This window comes from Nipponia nippon, unplaced genomic scaffold (assembly GCF_047370975.1).
Source record: "Nipponia nippon isolate SJK-2023a ecotype South Korea unplaced genomic scaffold, ASM4737097v1 scaffold_8, whole genome shotgun sequence".
NCBI classification, from domain to species: Eukaryota; Metazoa; Chordata; class Aves; order Pelecaniformes; family Threskiornithidae; genus Nipponia; species Nipponia nippon.
Window position 1 is genome coordinate 4,402,913 of NW_028262402.1, and position 18,911 is coordinate 4,421,823.

Consider the following 18,911-nt stretch of genomic DNA (forward strand, 5'->3'; position numbering starts at 1 on the left):
AATTGTTCTCATAATTCTAAGCCTTTGCCAATATCATTATTGGTTCAGCAAGCCTTTCCTTGTTTGTTTGGCTGAAAGGAAGGGGCAGGAATTAAGAAACATAAATCATTTTGTTAGAAGGGTATTACGTGCTGTACTTGGTAGTAATTTTCAAAATGGAAGCCTGTGTTGTAACTTCAAAGTAGTTATGTGCAAATAAGAAGTTGTCATGCACAAATTGTTACAGAAATTCATTGTTTTGTGTATGTTTGAACATTTTGCAAATACTCATTTTGCAGTTCTGGCGTAGTGTAAAAAGCTGGACCATACATAACAATTTCAAATATAGCTTTTTGTTCTTTCGTGTAAGCATCAGTTCTTATTACCTTACAATATAAGCATGTTCCAGAAGCACACAGCACTGTAGAAACATTATTGAAAGTCATATTTCTTTCTTCATAAGGCGAGGAGAAGGAAGTTACAGCACATAATTTTCAGCAGATCATTTAAATGATTCATAAATAAACTTCTGAAAGCAAGGAGTCACAGATACTGTAATGAACAACTTAAGATTATTTCAAAAATACAGTGAATGTTCCGTTTGCACAAAGTTCTTCCTAACCCTTGAATTACAGCACAGTCATCTTCAGGATTCTTTTGTTGTGATTAAAATCTAGATTTCCAAATTTTCTTGCTGTAACAAAGATATAAAAAGTTCACCAGCAGAACCCTTAAAAAAAAAAGAAAAGGAAACCATGAAGAGTAAACAAAAGTGCTGATGGCATAGTTTCCCAAAAACATTTCCCTGGGTCACTGTAGTTTGGTCTGAGAGTTTGCTACTGTGTACACACTGCCTGCTAGACGCTGCAACTTCATGGCGTATCAGAAGGAACTGGGCTGCATCCTCTTCCTGTCTCTTCCCCTAGAGAAGTTCTGAGGTTTTTCAGTTTTGAGTTTTTTTCATTGAGGCTGTTGCTGGATAAGGATAAAATTCACCCCTTCCAGTTTCTTCCCTTTTCTCCAGAAAGTGTGAATGGATAGCGATAACCAATTGCTATCTCACCATAGTTTTTATCAGTGTATAGATAGAACAGCCTAAGAATCCTTTCTGACTTTTTGGCATTTATGTTTTTATTACTCTTTACATGTAAAATAAATCCCAATTAGTCAACTATGTGTTATTTTAAAATAACAAAATATAAGTATTAGAACAAGTGTATAAAAAGCAAAAATGCTGTGATTAGGCCTAAATAAATCCTTAAGAAAATCTAAAGTTGTTTTCTGCTCTTTTTCTCCAATTTGAATTATTTTTATTTTATAATTCTATTTTTCACTGTTTTTAATGTTAAAGCTCTAATTTACTGAGGTCATTAAGCATTTGTCTGTCTTTAAACCACAGTGCTGTAGGAACGAGAGAGGCAGAGCTGTGGTCTGTTCAGTCGTGTTTTAAGATCTGACATTGACCAATACCAGGAACTTCAAAGTGAAACTATGGGCAGTTATGAAATATTCTAGACACAGGGAAAGTGTTTTCTTAAGACCTTTAGGGTGGAAGGAAGCACAAACATTGAATCACAGACATGCAATGCAGTTCCAAACCTTTTATTTTTAAACCCTTCTTTTTACCGGTATGGAAGTTTTTTGTATTTATATAAATGCTCTTTCCACATACAATCTTACCTTATAGAAGTGTGTTCCTCAGGATAATTACATATTGTACACAAAACTCTTGGCTTATCTTTTTTTTTATTTTGAGGTTCCTAAAGAAATCACCAAAGCACTCTGTAATAAGCCAGAAGTGTTGATTAAAGCCAGTGTTTCACTCTAAAAAATGAGTATTTGGCATAAATACACAAGAGGAGAGATGAGTACCAAAATCTTGCTATGACAGGGTTTTAATCAGATGAGATTTTCCAAAATAATTCCACTAAGGAAACCATATCCACAGTTTTTGGAAAGGTGAACTCTCCCTCTGTCACGTATGCACATCCACTCCCTTCTGCCATAAAGATCTATACTGCCTTGGTTAAGTTGGGGGGAAATTTTCCTACCCTTTTTCTAGGTGATCAGCACAAATCTGAGTGTGTGAGCAAAATATACAGTCTATGCTGAGAGAAGTTTCTTTGTGCTGTCTCGTCCCTTCCAATAGCCCACTTTACCTGATATTTTAGAATGTAGAAAAAAAACCCAGCATTATTTGTATCATTCTTCTGAGTTAGACACAGCTCTGAAACATAAGATTATGTAGCCATGTGTTTAAATGTTCAGGAACATGAATGACAAGGCTGCAGGTCAGAAAACCGTCCAAAACAAGTCTAGCCACATTTAGTCCTTCCACAATCAGGGTGCATAACTTATCCCCAGAAATGGATCAGAGTATGTTTTTTATTTTGTGTATCTTTATTGTGTCTTCCCTTAAGCATCTCATGCCTGAACAGTTTCACTCTTTACATCTGTCTTCATACAGGAATCCATCCATACTTCAAACTCCTTTAATTACCTGTATCTCTGTTGTTTCTTTTTAAAGGATTGTCAGAAGTAAATGCTCTATATTGTAGCACATGCTTATTTTATAAGCTATGACAATTATGATTCTGTGGAGATATGGAGGTGTTTTCCTGTACAGAGTGATTGTTTAAAGCAAATTTGGCTATTTACTCTCATAAAACTAAGTCTTATCATATACAATCAATACAAATAAAACCAACATGATACTAAATAACAAAAATAATTTTTTTTAAATTGTCTGCATTATTGCAGTCAACTTTTTGTAAGGTATCAGCACTGCTTTAGAACTTGAAATTGACTGATGTTATAAACAACTTTATCAATAGAAATACCACACTGTGATACAGAAAATCACCATATTTTCTTGCTTTTCACTTATGGAGTATAATAAAGTAATTGTAATATAGGAGTCTGACTTATGGGATGATTGTGAAGATCAAATTTTTTTCTTTCATTCACAGTAACATTCCCATGAATATCAAAATTTGAAAGATATGCAGGAGCTGTTTGTATTGCTTAAGTGTAGCATAAACCTTCATATACTGGGCAATGTATTATGAACTAAAAAGTACTGTTAATTAGTGATTGTGTATCTGGTGATCTAGAGAGTCAGAAATTGCAGATGGACCTACAGAAGATGGAACTCTTGGAGGGCAAGATGGTTGATGAACTGGCTTCTCTTAAAGACCGAATTGAACAAACAAAAACAGAATTGGAGGTCTATAATAATTTGCCAGCGCTGAAAGCATCAGGAGAAGAGAAGAAAAAGGTAATGAAAGGAACGACACCTTGGATTATACAGAATTTGCATGGTTTTGAGCACCTAGTGGAGGGAAGTCCAGGTCTATGCTTCTCTGCTTATATATGTGACTTACTAACTGGGTACACGTAGCAGGCTGTCAGCTGGATACCTTTTGATAACTTCCTTCCACAAAATTTCCCATTTATTTTAGTGATTCGTCTGAACTTTTCTGCTGTAACTTAGGACTACCCATAAGTTTGAATTTAGCAGTCTAACCACAGAACCCAAGCAAGAAAGAAAAATCTATCCTGCATGTATTTCCTCTAAGACAAACTCCATCTAGAGCACTCTCCCATTTCGCATTTCGTGATAAATTTTCGTGATAAATTTCCTACAACTTCTTAACGTTGTTAAGAACGTTCTTAGTTGTTAAAAACTTCAGCGTTCCCACTTGTGCTGATACAGTATGGTCTAAGCCTACAACTTGGTCATAACCACGGAATCTTATCTTTACAATAGAGCATGCGTTGCTGGAGAAAAACCTTATGAGTTCTTCATGCATATGATCATGTTCTGAAAGGAAGAAAAGGTAGCATCTTGAAAGCTGAATTAAAATAATTTGTCTGTAGCCCACAGCAAATGAACTCATCCATTGATCAGTTTTTTGTCATTTTTTTTTCAACTAGAGACTCCAGGATGACAAAGAAAAATTAACAAAACGTAGCCATGCTTTCAAGAAAATAATGGAACACTTGAATACAGAATATGAGACACTAAAGAGAGAGCTGCAAGAGAATGAGACACATTCTCAGGTATAGCTCAAGCTACATATTATCTATTCAGTTGTTTCTGTTGCAGTTGCGGTTTTCTCACACACATGAAGCATTATATGGACAGAATCAGTTTATTCCTTCTTAGGGAGTTTTCAAAGTTATGTGTTGCAAATGCATAGCCATATTTTCTGTGTTCAAACAAAAGTTAATATTGTGCCAATAAATGTTTTGTGAGCTTTGGATTTCAAAGCTACTAGGCAGAGGTCCATCTGAGCTTAAAAAGTGTCTGAATCTTTGTTTGTTAATCTTGCTCAGAACTCTCCCCCTTTTGCCCTTCCTTTGCTTGAGGAGTTTTGAGAACCAACTTAGAAAGAAACTACAGGAAAAAAAAGTCACCAATTAGTTAAGATCCCTTTTGCTTTTAGAGTTATGGTGGTAAGTTTTTTCTTGCAACCTGTACTATTAATTCCATTTCCCTTTTTCCAATCCTTCTGCTCCTTGCAGACCACTGAAGTTTCAGGGTTTGCTCAGACTTCTTTAAACCCAAGGAACTTTTGTATATGAGTATATTTACAATTACCTTTCAAAAGTGAATCAGGAAAGAAGATGTTTATAAATTCTTGAGCAGCTTTGATTCTTCCGTTAGAAACAACCATAAATTGCTGTCATTTTGGCAACATAACTTTACTGGCATATAGGTTTGAATGCACAGAAGGGAAATGGATAACCTAAAAATAAGCTGAAAATGGAAATTGATTATTTTCTCTGCGTTTCACTGTTTTTTATTGTTTCAGGTTGTTGAGATCTTTGTCCTTTAGAACTGTTACTTTTTTCTAATTCAGTCAAAAGCTGAAGGTGATATTTGTACATGTTTAAGTTAACCTTCTTCTGAAGTGAACTTTATGGAGTGGATGAGAGGGCATAGTTCTAAATGAGGAGATATACATATACACTCATAGCATGTGATCCTTGTGGGCTAACTCTAGGGTGATGATATAAATCCCCAAAGCTGCATGCCAAAGTCTGGAAGACTTCAGATATTGTATATTTTTTTATGCCAAGATCAGATTCTCATTCCTAGAGATGATGTAAATCAGAAATGGATACCTAGCCAGTGTTAAAATCATTGCATAATGATGCTAAAAATTTTATACAAAATGGTAGTTGCACGGCATTTCTTCAGTTCATTAAGCTGTGGCAGTTCTATTTCAATGTGTGCAAAAAGGATCTGTTTCTTTACTTTTTATGTCATGAGTGTAAATGTCATGAGGATGAATAAAGGTATATCTTAAAATAGCTGATGAGTTGACATGCATCGAGCATTTTGAAGTACAAATAGCGTTTACATATCTTGAGAGTTTGGGCAATTTTGCAGCAGTCAAGTGTATGAGCTGTGGCATTCGAGGAGTTACTATAAAAATGCACTGAATATTTCCTTTGGTATATATCGGACAGTATTTTAAACCTAGGTGCCTTTACTGGCTCTATTGCATGTAGCAACATCTACTAAGGGGCAGTAAAAATTATAATTGGTCAGAAGTATCGTATTGTGGAAATAAATGACTGCCATGTTTGCTGTGAACCAGTACACTAGATAACTGATTCTTCACTGTAAGGTTTATTTTGAGTAATATAGCAACTATTTTCATATCTTCTAGCTTAAGAACAAACTTTTAAGTAAAACGTTGCAGTATTTTCCTAATTTTTTACCTTAGTTTCCACTGAAAGTTTAGTCTCAGAATGATTTTTAGTGTTTGCATTTAAAAATAACATCTGCATATCTTGAAATGCAGAACTTTGAACAGTACCATCAGAAAAACAAATATTATAAAATTGTATTGTAAGGAAGCAGCCATCGATATAATGTCCACATTAGTTTCCTGTTGATGCTGAAAGTATTGAAGAAGTGCCAGCACTTAACCCACACTCCTACAATCTTCTCGCTGCAGCTCTGTTCTTATCACAGTTTCTGGCATCAGACAGGAAACTTAACTATGGAAGTAAGGAAGTTTCTTCTGTATAGCTCAAAGTGCAAGACAGTGTCAGGAAATATTGTATCTTTGGTGATTTTAGATCTTACTGATTTTAAGAAGAGATCATTTAAATGATATGAAGTATAATGAGAATTAGTGTCTCCCTGCAGTGTTCCACCTTTTTACTTCTGACTTGCTTACACATTTCCCTATATGACAAGTCTTGAATTCTCAGTCTGATTTTTTCCATCTACCACTGCAGTTGCATGCAGTGCTTTTATATAAATAGAGGTATGAAGTGCTAAATTCTATACAGGTTAATAATTGGCAGCTTTAAAAATCATTTTGCCATTGTTTCTCATGTCTGTGGGTTTTTTTGTGAAATAACTTTGATCTTATCAGGTGATAGAGTACACAGTATTGATACAACATTTTCGGGAGATTCTTTGTGTAAAGTACATGTGTAATTATCGTTTTCATTTTTGGCTCTTTTTGTGTTTTCAGCTTACAAATTTGGAGAGGAAGTGGCAGCACCATGAGCAAAATAACTTTATGATGAAGGAATGTATCCTTTTCTTTAAGAAATACAGTAAAATTCATGCACTGTATTAATTGAGGAAGAAGTCTGTTTCCTCCAGCAGAATAAGACAGGACGGAATGGGGAGCAGGAGACAGGGGAGGAGGGGAAAGGCGATGCTTTGCAAATGTCTGGTTAGCTGATAGATATTATATATAGCAAAACTTGCAGGTGGTGTCTGAAACAATTTTACAGGGTCCTAAAGCATAAGATTTGTCTTGCAGTCTGGACTTTTTCCTGTTGGATCAGTTTCATATGAAGATCATCTTCACATCTGTCCGGTCTTATATGAAATTATCCAGCAAGTGTAGCATTGTTTGAAAATCTGTATAGCATGATGACTTTGCTTGGTATTTTGCAGTTTTGAAACACCATAAATATCAATGATGAAAAAGTAAACAACAAATTGTATGCATTTAATGTATTTCTTATCAAATAAAAGAAGAATGGCATATTAGAGGGAAAAAAATCAGATAAATGTGGTAAGATATGACAAGGAGATGCCTTAGCTGCAAAATGGGGTGGGATGGGGGAACTGCACTGTAGCTCTCTCATTATGTGATGCTAATTAAAGAGATACATTCCACTAATCATATAAGAGCTTCCAAAACATCAGCAAAATCTTATCTGCTGCAAGTGACTTTCATAAGGTAGTTTTTGAAATGAACAAAAGCACTGAAGTTTTTTTAATTAGAATTGATGGTTCTTGTTATCTTGTACTGTTCTCCATAGTTATTGTAGAGATCTGAGTAGAGCATAGTTGCACTTTTATTTTGTATTCTAGGGACTTTGACTTCACTGCAATAAATTCACTTCTTTAAAATTATTTAGGAAACAAAAAATCTGAAATCTCAAAGATGCATAGAATTGCTATTATATGGTTATAGTACAAATGTAATTGGTAAAGAGTAACAGCAAAACTAGACAGTATCATCCAGTGTTGTGTGTTGGACAACAGACATTGCTACATGTCTCAGAAAATGGCACAAGAACATATTTCAGGCAATTCTGTAACAGCCTAGCCATCAAGGGAAAAAAAATAATAATATAGGATCTGCATATAGCGTTATCTTTTTCATATACCAAATATGCCATTTGTCCTATATGGTAAGTGCTCTAATTCTTAGAAAAAATATGAAAAAAGCCTTGGACAACGTAATGCAATTGGAGCCACCTCCTCTATGAAGAAGGCTCTACGGGAATATTTTATTAAGGCAAGAATCTTAGATCCTATTTTTTCTAACAGAAAAAACTAAAACAAACCAAGAGAAAAAGTTGATCAAGATACTAAAAGCGACTCCTACCTTGCTACAATGTACTACCTGTCCAAGTGCAGACACTTGTACAGAGTTTTATGTCTGCTTGAGCTAGTGGAAAGAAAGGTCCGGCTTTGTTCAACTGGGACTTTTATAGCCGGCATTCTACAGTGCAAAACTGTATGGCTCTAAGTAGCTGAGTGCCTTGAAATGGTTTTGTTTGCAGTGTAACAATGGGCAGAGTCTTCCACAAGGGACCTATTGCCTATATATGTGAAAACAAAACTGACTTAGGCATGTAATCTCTCTTTTTTTTTTTTTTTTTTACCACGCTTGTCATGAGATGGCAGCTAGTAAATTGGTGTAAATCTTTTAGGCCCAATTTGAGTTTTTTCCGTTATTTGCAACCTTGACAGTTTTCACAGAAGGAAACTTACTGTATTGTGGTTCCCTTATGATCTCTAATTATGCTAGTATTTATACTGGCAGGTTTTTTCCTTAATTCTTTTAATCAGTCATAGCCACAAAAAGTCAGGAGAGTGACTACCAGCCAATAATGAAGAACGTGAGAAAGCTGGTCACAGAATACAACAAAGCTCTCATAGAAGCTTTACAGAACACGAAGAACTGAACCCAGGCACTTCCTTCCTGCCCCAGTGGACCAACAATGAGAGATGTGCACAGGCAGCATGGAAAGCTGGAGTACTGAGCTCATTCACTCACCATTACGGCAACAGATATTCTTAAAAAGTATTTTTCCAGGTTTTTGGAAGTCATGGGCTTTAATAGTATCCCTCCTTTTGCAACATTATAAAATTTTAGAAATAAACTTCTTAATTTTAGAAACTTGTAGAAATATAAAGGAAATACTGTACAATGAATGTAAAATCATCAGAACATTTTACTGAGGCCCATTGCTGGATTGCATCTCAAATGTCAAACTTCAGTCTGCTTTACACAGTGAATCTCAAATTGTCTTGTAGTCCTGTCAGATTAGGAGTTTTCCCTGAATAAGGACTGCTTAACAGGCTCTCATACACGTTATCTTAAATGAAGTGTGTAATAAGATAAATGGTAATATCAGCATACCATCCCTATTTAAACAGCAATTTATAACAAGTAAGGAAAACATCTAAGGGTGACAAGCGTCCTTTTGAGTCAGAATTGCTTCATAGTGTAAAGTCTTATAATAAAAGCAAATGTGCTTTGGATCTGTCAGCAAATTTTCATTTCCCAATGGAGAACTGATTAACTTCCTTATTTTATATTTTTAATGTAATTATAAGGAGAGAACTGTAATAAAAATTAGTGAAGCATAGCTAATACTGACCTTGTGCGGAGCATTTTACTTTTGTAATATTCACCAATAAAGGAAATAACAGGGAAAATTATTTGTATTTTCTGCAACGCTTATTTTCCCTCAGGTTTCAAGCTGTAATGTCATAGAACAAAAACAGGACTGATACAGAAATAACAGTGTGCTTTATGATACAGAAATTTCAGAAAATGTTTACATAAAACAAAATTTCCATGTATATATTTCCCTCACATTCTACATGTAATGTAATTATAAACTACCTATTGGTAATTTCCTCCAACTGGTGTATTGTAAGCTAGTCCTGATCAAAGAGAAAAAAGCACAGTTGACTATAGATAGGAATCTTAGCCAGACAGTAATCTAGTCTCTTACAAAAAACAATAAAAACAGTGGGGTCTGGGTTTATAGTTGTTCTGCTCTCTTAGAAAAAAATTTTCCGAAAAAGAAGTAGACTATATGCTTCACTTTATAGAACTGGAGTAGACAAAGAATTACAAAATGCACTGAGTCCATTAAAATAGAAGTTGTGTATTTTTGTCACTAAACTTCTCCAAATCTATGATTGTCATTTTGAGTATAAAGCGGATGTAAAACAAAAATATGGAAGATTCTTTCAGAGAGCACTATGTTTCCAAATTCAGCACAGTAAATGCTGTTGCTCTGTATATTTATGTTCGTATAATATTTAGAGATAATGGAACAGGATTTCTATAAACCAAGGACTGTTATCTAAGGGAAGTTCCCACTAATGTCTCTTCCTTCCTGTCAAAGTTTCAGCTATTCCAGAGAGAGCCCATTATTTGCTGAGATAAAGTTGAAGTCTAATATTCTCGCCAATCAAACCATCAGCCAGAGAGATCGCCTCCTGGATTCCACTTGTGCTAGCTACAATAACATATTTTAATGAACAATGGAAAAAAGCTGCAGACCGAATAAACAGACTGCTTTAAATTCGCTTTCACTCAGGGCAGGGGATGGTTTTATTCCTTGGTAGTGATCCTGTACGATCGCATGGTAAAGTTTACAAGTTTTTGTTGTGTTCCCCAGGAGATGCCTGTCATAAAAGCCCTCTCTCTGGCATGCTGTTCTTTTCCTTGTTCTGTTGAAGGTTCTTGAGATTACCTGTTTCTGTCTGAGAATCTTGTCAATCATTCCTTCTTCTAACAGTTCATCCTTATGGTCCTGGGTCTTGGTCGTAGTACCCATGGCTGAAAAGAGCTGTATGGATTCTAAATGGTGAGCTATGCAGCAGGAGTTTAATCTTCCTCTAGGAGATTAATAACTCATTCCCAGTAGAGAGATGAGTAAATCGTATCCATATCTAGCTCCTAAAGTCTCAGTGAAAATAACATTTTCTTTAACTCTTTTTATCTTCTTTTTTTTTTTTAATAAATGTTTAAGTACCAGACACACAGCAATTTTTCACCAAAACTCCTGCATGTATATCAAGACACTAATTCAGTAACACAGGTCTGTCTACCCAGGCAATCTTTATGCATTTTATGCTATGACTTCAAACTGTGACGACATTAATTAAGTGGCAGCATCTATGGGGTAGAGAAATTTGAAGCCTTTTCTGCTCACCTGTCTCACTAGGGCTGAGTAGAGGTAAAGATCACCTCCCTCAGCCTGCTGCCAATGCTCTATGCACCCCAGCATACTGTTGGCCTTTTTTTCTGTGCATTGTGGGCTCATGGTCAGCTTAGTGTCCACCAGGAAGGACCCCAAGGTCCTTCTCAGCCACGTTGCTTTCCAGCTATTCAGCCCCAGTGTGTATGGGTGCCTGGGTTGTTCCTCCCCAGGGGCAGGACTGTGCATGTACCTTTGTGGAACTTCGTGAGATTCCTGTCTGCCTGTTTCTTCAGCCTCTTGAGGTCCCTCTGAACAGCGGTGCACCCATCTGGTACAGCAGCTGCTACTCCCAGCTTTGTATCATCTGCAAACTTCTTGAGTGTGCACTCTGACCCAGCATCCAGGTCATTAGTGAAAAGATTAAACAGTATTGGCATGAGTACCCTTGGGGTACACCACTACTGACTGGCCTCCAGCTGGACTTCGGGCCACTGATCACACAAGCCAGTTTTCAGTCCACCTCACTGTTCGCTTACCTAACCTGTACTTTGTCAGCTTATCTATGAGGATTTATGGGAAACTATGTCAAACGCTTTGCTAATGTTGAGGTAAACAACATCCACACCTCTCTCCTTGCTCACTGAATTAGTTACCTCTTTGTGGAAGACTGTCGGGTTGGTTAGGCATAATTTCCCCTTCATAAATCTGTACTATCTACTCACGATCACCTTCCCATCCTTCATGTGTCTGGAAATGGTTTCCAGTATAAGTTGCTCCATCACCTTCCAAGGGATCAGGTTGAGGCTGACCGGCCTGTAGTTTCCTGGCTCACTCTTCTTGTTCTTCCTGAAGATAGGAGTGACATTTTCTTTCTTTCAGTCTTCGGAAGCTTCTCCCTATCACCATGAAAAAAAAGATAATTGAGAACAGCCTTGCAATGCCATCAGCCAGATCCTTCTGCACATGTGGGTGCATCCCAACAAGCCCCATGGACTTACATATGTCTAGTTTGTTTAAAAGTTCCCTAACCTGATCCTTCTCCAGGAAGATGCCACTGAGGCGTTAGGATACCGGGTTTGACAGTGTCTGTCACTCCAAATCCCACTTCACTGGCACACTGCACAGAAATAAGCATTTCAGTTTCAAAATCTTCAACTGAAGGGTCTGTTATTTCTATGTTATGTTTGTGCTTTGCATGAGGATGAGCGTCGGAATGACTGTCCATATTCCCAGCTCATGATGGCATGACACTGCACCAACGTTCTTCAACTGTCTTCAGGGATATCATCATATCTCCAGGCAAACTGTATTTTTGCTGCAGTCAAGAATTAATGCTCTTGTTGATCTTCCTGCTTCATCTTACCTTCACTGATTTTCATTGTGATCAAAAAACCTCACTTTTCTTTCACAATAACTTGATTTTTTTCCTTGCATTAGTGAGCTAAGAAGACAACATGCAGCATTCCTGTGAGCAATTCCAGACAGACAGAACACTGAGATTCTTTTTAGTTCTTTCTGCCTGACGACATTAGTTAATGTTAATGCTTCTTAGTGCTGGCATGTGCTGTTTCACAATCAGAAGGCTATGTTTCCAAAGTGAAGTAGTAGTAAAGTCTTTCAGTATACTTCTATTTTTCAGCTGCAAGTGTAAAACAAAAATACAAGGCATAAGGCAGACCTTATGATGAGGCACTAGCCATAAAAATATCTTAGTTTGAGGAGAAAGGTATTAAATGCTTACTTTATAACTATTCTGCAAAGTATCTGCTTTGAGTGAACTCCTTGGAAACATGTCTCATAGTGATAAGGCATCTGGGTGGGGTGGATATGGCAATTGTCTGGAGCGCAAAAAAAAACCCCTCGGATTCTGAAAGAGATTATAAAATCGGAGTTCATTTGAACACCTGCATGACAGTGAATACTCGCTGAACACTATATATATTGTAGGTGACAACTCCAGCCAGAGCAATGCTGAGAAATGCAGGGTAATCACTGGCAAGGGGAACTGAGTTACTCCCAAACAAAATAGATGTAATCTTCTTCTTCTTGGGTAAATAGGAAGGAAGCCTTTAAGCATTTCCTAATTGCAGAGATGATCTGAATTCAAATCCCATCTTTGATCAATCATTTGTTGGGATTGGCAGAAGTTTGGAGCAGAGGAAGAAATGTTCCTTGCACTGCCTTACAGTCTACACTTGCAGGTTCTCCTTTCAGGAAGGAGGACTAACTGGACAAGATGCCAAATGTGTGAAATGGAGGAAGCCTCCCACATTTAAAAAAAAAAAAATGAGCCAGAAATGTAAAATGATCTGCTCTTGTTTCCTCTTGTAAAGCTAGTTCCTTGAAAGCTACATTCACTTAAAGTGACTGAGCTTGATTCACTGAGCATGGGTATCTTTGGATCAGGCCCAATGTTTCTGCTGTGCAGCAAAAGATGACTAAGATGCAAGACCTCTGTCTCCAACATACAACACGAGTTTGCCCACAAATACTGTTTCAAGTGGGGTAGGAGGAACTCAGCACCGCTGAAAATTAGAAAGAAAAAGAAAAACAAAATAATGATTATAGCAGAAATTATTAATAGTATCAGTCATCCCAACAGTTATGCATGAGAGACAAAATTCCAAATAAAGCCTTCAAATTTTCAGTATCCTTCCTGTTCCTTCTTTTTCTTCCAAATGAAATAAAGAGGGGGTGTTTAATGCCTTGGATTTGTGTTCAAGTTTGCTGTATTTAATAATTTTTTAGGATTATTGAGCTGAAAGGTACTGAAGTTCATTACCTATATGCAAATCTACATTTTAACTTCTCACCTTAAGATGAGACATGCATGTCTTTCACACTTCCATATTTCGACAATTGCTAAAATTATATTGTTCAAACTCTCAAAAAAAATTGCCATTTAGCAATCTTTCTCTTACACAGAGAGAAGACTGAAGTTAAAGCTGGAGCATTCAAGAGAAGGAACTGTTACACTGCAGCTCACCAGCAGCACGCATGTGGCGCTCCTGTATCAGTACAAGATTTTAGCCAATCCCAGTGTGACATAAATTTGAAAGCAGAGTCAGCTACATAGCAAATTTGTCATTAAGTTACGCTTGTTGAATGCTGGTCAAGGTTAAATAAAGTTAAATAAGGCAATCATCAAATAAAAATTATCATTAGAATCACATTAACAGTGTGAGATTAATTCAGTGGAAGATAGTGGGTCCTGTAAACAGGATTTTGAGAATGAATTTTTGTAACCTTAATGGATGAAAACACTAACCCTGAGATCTAATTAGCATGACCCATTTCCTGGTCCTTGGAAGCAATAGTCAGATCTGCAAACTTCATGTGCATTCAGTGGCTTATGCAATTAGTCTTTATCTCTCCAAATTGCACAGATATGAAATTTACCTCATTAATGCCGGGCTACTTTAGGCAGTCATATTTTATTGCTGCACATCATTTGGGATGACTCAATGTTAATATCTTAAAGACATTTGGATATACAGTTGTTACCATTAAACATAAATACACAGATTCATTCGTCCCTCAAAATGTATTGTAGAAAAATTAAGTATAAAAGCAGTAACAGAACAGAGGAGAAAAACTGTGAACTTTGTAGCTTCTCTATGAGCTCTGCTTACCTCCTGGGTGACACCTCTTTCAGGCTGGAGAATCGCATTCATCTCCAGACTTCTTTTGACTTTGAGGCAGCAGGAGTATTAACATCACTTAATGTTTGTGCTCCCAGAATCTGATCCAATCTTGGCAGAGGAATAAAAAGCTTGATTTGGGGTTAATTTAGCATGTGTTCAGAATCACCCATTTCAGCAGATCTTTTAAAAATCAGAGCAGACATGCTCTAAAGTAGGAAAGCAATGGGCTCAAAAAGCAATGACAACAAGGATGCAGTTTTGTCCTTTTCACACAAAATAAGTAGGATATCACTAGCTTGCTTACTTCTCACTCAAGTGACTTCATATAAGTGTTTGATATCATCAGTGGTCATCACCATTGCTGGCTCTTCACTTCTCACACTTTCTTTCTCTAAGCATATTTTAAAATTATCTAGGTCCCTTTTGTCAGCAAAGAATTGGGAAACAAGAATTATTTTTTGTCCTTCTGCTGATAACAGGCCATTCTAAAATCTACATAAAGCCTATTTCAGCAACATACAAGTGCCTCACAAAGTAAAAGTTTCCAGAGTATAGACCTTAGTCAAACAGCCTAATATCCTTCACGATGACTTTACGGATACAGAGGCCCTAAAGTACTGTTGTTTCATCAGCTTAAGTTTCCCCTTGAGAGAAACCTGAGACTCCCAAGAGATCCTGTGTTTAATTCCATTGTAGTAAATTCCCTTTCATTTCACTAGCAAGGAAGACAGGAAAGCAACAGCTCCCTTTGACTGAGACTGTTCCATTCCCTTCTGCTCTATACACAGCCATTTTCCAGACAATGGTCTGAAAAGCCCAAAGAAGCTCTTTTTTGAGGAAAAAAAAAAAAACAAAACAAACAAAAACACTGAGCAAAAAACCTGATCATAGCTATGTTTGCAATCCTGAGTTACCTTTTGAGTATGCATATGCAGGTGAGGCAGTAGAAAAAGCAAGAAGCATCTCCTCAGCACGGGCTGCCAAGTCAAGAGAATGAGCTGCAACAAAAAGCAGACTCTGTTACCTTTTCTACCCCAGCTTAAAGTTTCTCACAACCACCTGTTGCAATATCACCACTCCTCCATACTGTCCCTTCCATGTTAGTATGCCACATCTTTAACTATGTACCGCAGAAACCTTTATCTCCCTCCAGTTTCTATACTGCCACTGCCTTGCGCAGGGATAGCCTTCATCCTGACTGCTTAGACCACCAAGAGCACATGTCCTTTGACTGGCCACCTGGCTGCTACCTGTCACTTCCAAGTGATCCAAAATAGATGGCTTAGGGCCTGTGGTTGGCATCAGTGGCATAGGCTGTTCTGTAGGGGAGAATAGGATCTTCTAAGAAAAGAAGTTTAAACTCCATCATTTATGACCCTCTGCCTCACATTAGCTGATTGCGGTGAGTAATAATTCCTAAAGTTCCTTTACTGCCTTCTACTAACACATATTAACACCATGTCAAGGCCAAAGTAATGGCTTGTTTCCAAAAAGCATAATATAGCCAGACACTGCAAGAGGATACGTGCTTTCTGCTAACGCATCTACCTGATTAAAGAAGTACAGAGTGGCATTGTTTCTTTTTCCTCCTCACATATTTCCATGCACTACAGCATGTATGAATGGATTGTCCTTGAGACAAGCGTGCTGTTTATCTAAAGAGGAAAGCCTTGAGTCAGGAGTTCAGGGCACTTGACATATCATAAAATTAGCCTTCAGCAGAGTTATGAAAAGCCGTGTTTAATGCTAGATTTATATTTACATGCTGAAAGACAACTTGTTTCCCTGCTGTAACTAATTTAAAAACTCATGCATGCCATTGTCATGGGTGTTAAGTTAGATGTGAATGCTGATATGTATTAATCATCAGTTAACCACCAACAAAACTGATGTTCCTGAGGGGAACACTTTAGCAATCACATGGGATTGCACAGCTTTAGAAAAGACAAAGGGTGCAGTCTATGGGGCCCAAACACAGCTACATACTCACCTGAGGATGTGCCATAGACATGCTCATTCGCCAGCCCAGTAGTCAACAGCCTCTATTAGTCTCACATGAAACAAAAGCTAGAGTAACTCAGTATCGTGTTTTACTCTTCCTGCCATCATCACTTTTAGCCCAGTTTCTTTTACTGACAATGTGGTTTTGCCAGAAGGCTACTTCCAGTTCTTCTGCTCTTTAATAGTGAATGCAGGCTGAGATTTAGGATCCTCTTGTTTGTAGCTCTGCCAACATAAGCTGAGGACAGGATAGCAAGAGATGGGCTTGTGCACGGGGTCCTGCTATGATATCGTTGCTGCTTGGTGCAGGGGACAGACAATTCTACTGCACTTCTGTGTTGTTCAGGAATCAGAGGGATGATCATATTATACAGTTTTTAGATCACAAGACAAAAAATTGATATGACCTACTTTTAGGAAGACATATTCTAATAACATGAAATATAAGGATCAAAATATGAAAGGTGGGGCAGGCAGACACTTAAGGGCAGGGTAAGAATAAGCCAGAGTAGTGAAATCCTTTAAATTCCACAGTCTAGCAAAAGCTTATCACGTGATTAGTTTTTACTTCAGTGGGAGCAATAATGAAACTGTGTTGCTTAAACGCCTTCCAAATAGAAACTGATCTAAGCTTAAACACTTAGTACATATAAACAAGTACTTAAATGTTAGTTGAATCATAGATGCTATTCTTTATTTCTTCAGAAAAGAAATTATGTAATGAAACACAAAATAAATACATGAGCCTGCTGAGGCTGGTATCCCTACCAAATTCTGACTTGGGTAAGTACATATTTCCTCTCTTCTGCCTTCAGCAAATCTTTGCAGCCTTCATGTATTTGTGGAGTATTGCATATTTAGGCTGTTCGCTCTCATCCTGGAGGTAGCTACCTTGTCATGGCAGATGAAATGACCAGTAGGCACAAGCTGATTCTTCAAAACCTAGTGAATAGCTGACCCAGCCAATTATACATGCTGCAAAATCAGTATCAGCAGCAGTCCATATGCGTTGCTTTGCATTTAGGTGCCTTAAAAATGGAGACATGGTGCATTTCTCATCAGTGACCTGTTTATGTCCTGGGGAGTGAGATTTAAGTGAAAAGTTTAAAAAAACCTCTAAGCCCACAATAACAATCTGGAGAATCACAGCCTTGACTGAAGTTATTTAACCCCTCACCCCTCAACAAATCAATAGATACTGAAAAAAACTAAGGACAGGCCATGTTAGAAGTAGGTTAAATAAGCAACAGAACAGAGTTATCCACTAGACAGAAATTATGATAATACTTAATATCTCCTAAGCATTCTGATATTGGATGGGCCTATATCAGCAGGCTTATAAAGGATAATGTGCAATTGGAGTGTGGATAATCACTGCCTCTTCATGTCTAAGAGTAGAAGAAAATGTTCTCAAAAATCAAAGGTGGACAAAATACATGTGTGTATTTTGGCCTGGAAACAGACCAGGTAAATACCTTATATTCTGCCTCCTTTAAACCTCAAAGTGGAATTTTAGTAGTGTTTGGACCTCACACTGTATTTTTGCACCCAGAGGGTATTTTCAGTTTAAGTTCCTACTTGGTTTGACTTTCAGTTATGTTTTTTGGTGGGGACGGGTGGCATGTAAGGAGAAGCTCTGGGTTAAAGCATTGAAATCTGCTGTAGGTGACACTCTTCTGACGACATTGCAATAGATCTTGGGTGTAAAGGATTTCCTCTGTGAAATCTACACCAATTGAAGGCTAAAAGGTCTTCCTAAGGACATTAAATCAAAGTAGGACCAACCCATAACCCATTTCCAAAATGGTGCTGAACATCCACTTCTCTATATTTCTGTAAAAGTCATTCTGGGTGTTAGCATCTTGGCAGAACTACAGGACTTTCAAATGCTACATTGTCATGGGTTATATTTAGTGAAGTGGTAAATAAAATTGCCCTTTATATGTAATTCTGTTTATATATCTGAGTGCTGCTTTTCCATTTCTTTCTTTTTTTTTTATTTGGTGGTTTTCTTTGTATTTTTTCTTCATGTTTTGTTTTAGCTTCTGAGTTTTAAGACCCCCCTCAGTGATGTGGCATTTTGATCCCACTGAAGTCATAATAACTCTGGGTGCAATTTATTATTGCAACAAGTTTTCAGTCTGTTTCCAATTGTTTAACGTAGAGAAAAATTGTTTCCAGTAAAGCACATGAACTAATGGAGTAGTTTGCTGGATTGTGGCTGGCTTTGGTCTATACTGGATTCAACTGGTTGTTTTGTTACTGTTTACTTCATATTTTTATTACTTTGTGCTGAGATGCGTTGCAGCCAGCAGCTTATACGTGGATTAAATAAATAAGGGAAAAGATGATAGCACCCTGAGAAATTAGCAGATCTGCACTTTGAGAAGGGGATGGCACTTTCCACCTACTGTACCTAAGTGGAGGACTTTTTACTCACACTCTCCCGCCTACTGGAGGATGCCATCATTGTTCCTATTTTGCTGACTGTGACCAACAGCAGTCCCCTGCTTCTCCAGCAGCTCCAGATAACTGTTTTGATGTATTGCTGGATGGACTGGATTTGCA

The 18,911-nt window shown here is 37.3% G+C and overlaps 1 protein-coding gene across 5 annotated transcripts in view; it reads left to right on the top strand.

Annotated features, from left to right (window-relative positions):
* IFT74 (intraflagellar transport 74) overlaps positions 1–9,131 on the top strand; it is a 36,293-nt gene extending 27,162 nt beyond the window's left edge. For 4 of the 5 annotated variants that reach the window (XM_087741381.1, XM_087741384.1, XM_087741383.1 and 1 more), the window contains 4 exons: positions 3,093–3,256; positions 3,916–4,041; positions 6,480–6,540; positions 8,324–9,131. In XM_087741381.1, the coding sequence (XP_087597507.1) occupies positions 3,093–3,256; positions 3,916–4,041; positions 6,480–6,540; positions 8,324–8,439 (467 nt within the window). In that variant the 3' untranslated portion in view covers positions 8,440–9,131. Of the gene's footprint in view, positions 1–3,092; positions 3,257–3,748; positions 3,819–3,915; positions 4,042–6,479; positions 6,541–8,323 lie in introns of those variants that run through there. The other variant, XM_087741385.1, reaches the window with a different exon arrangement.
* The last annotated feature ends 9,780 nt before the right edge of the window (positions 9,132–18,911 follow it).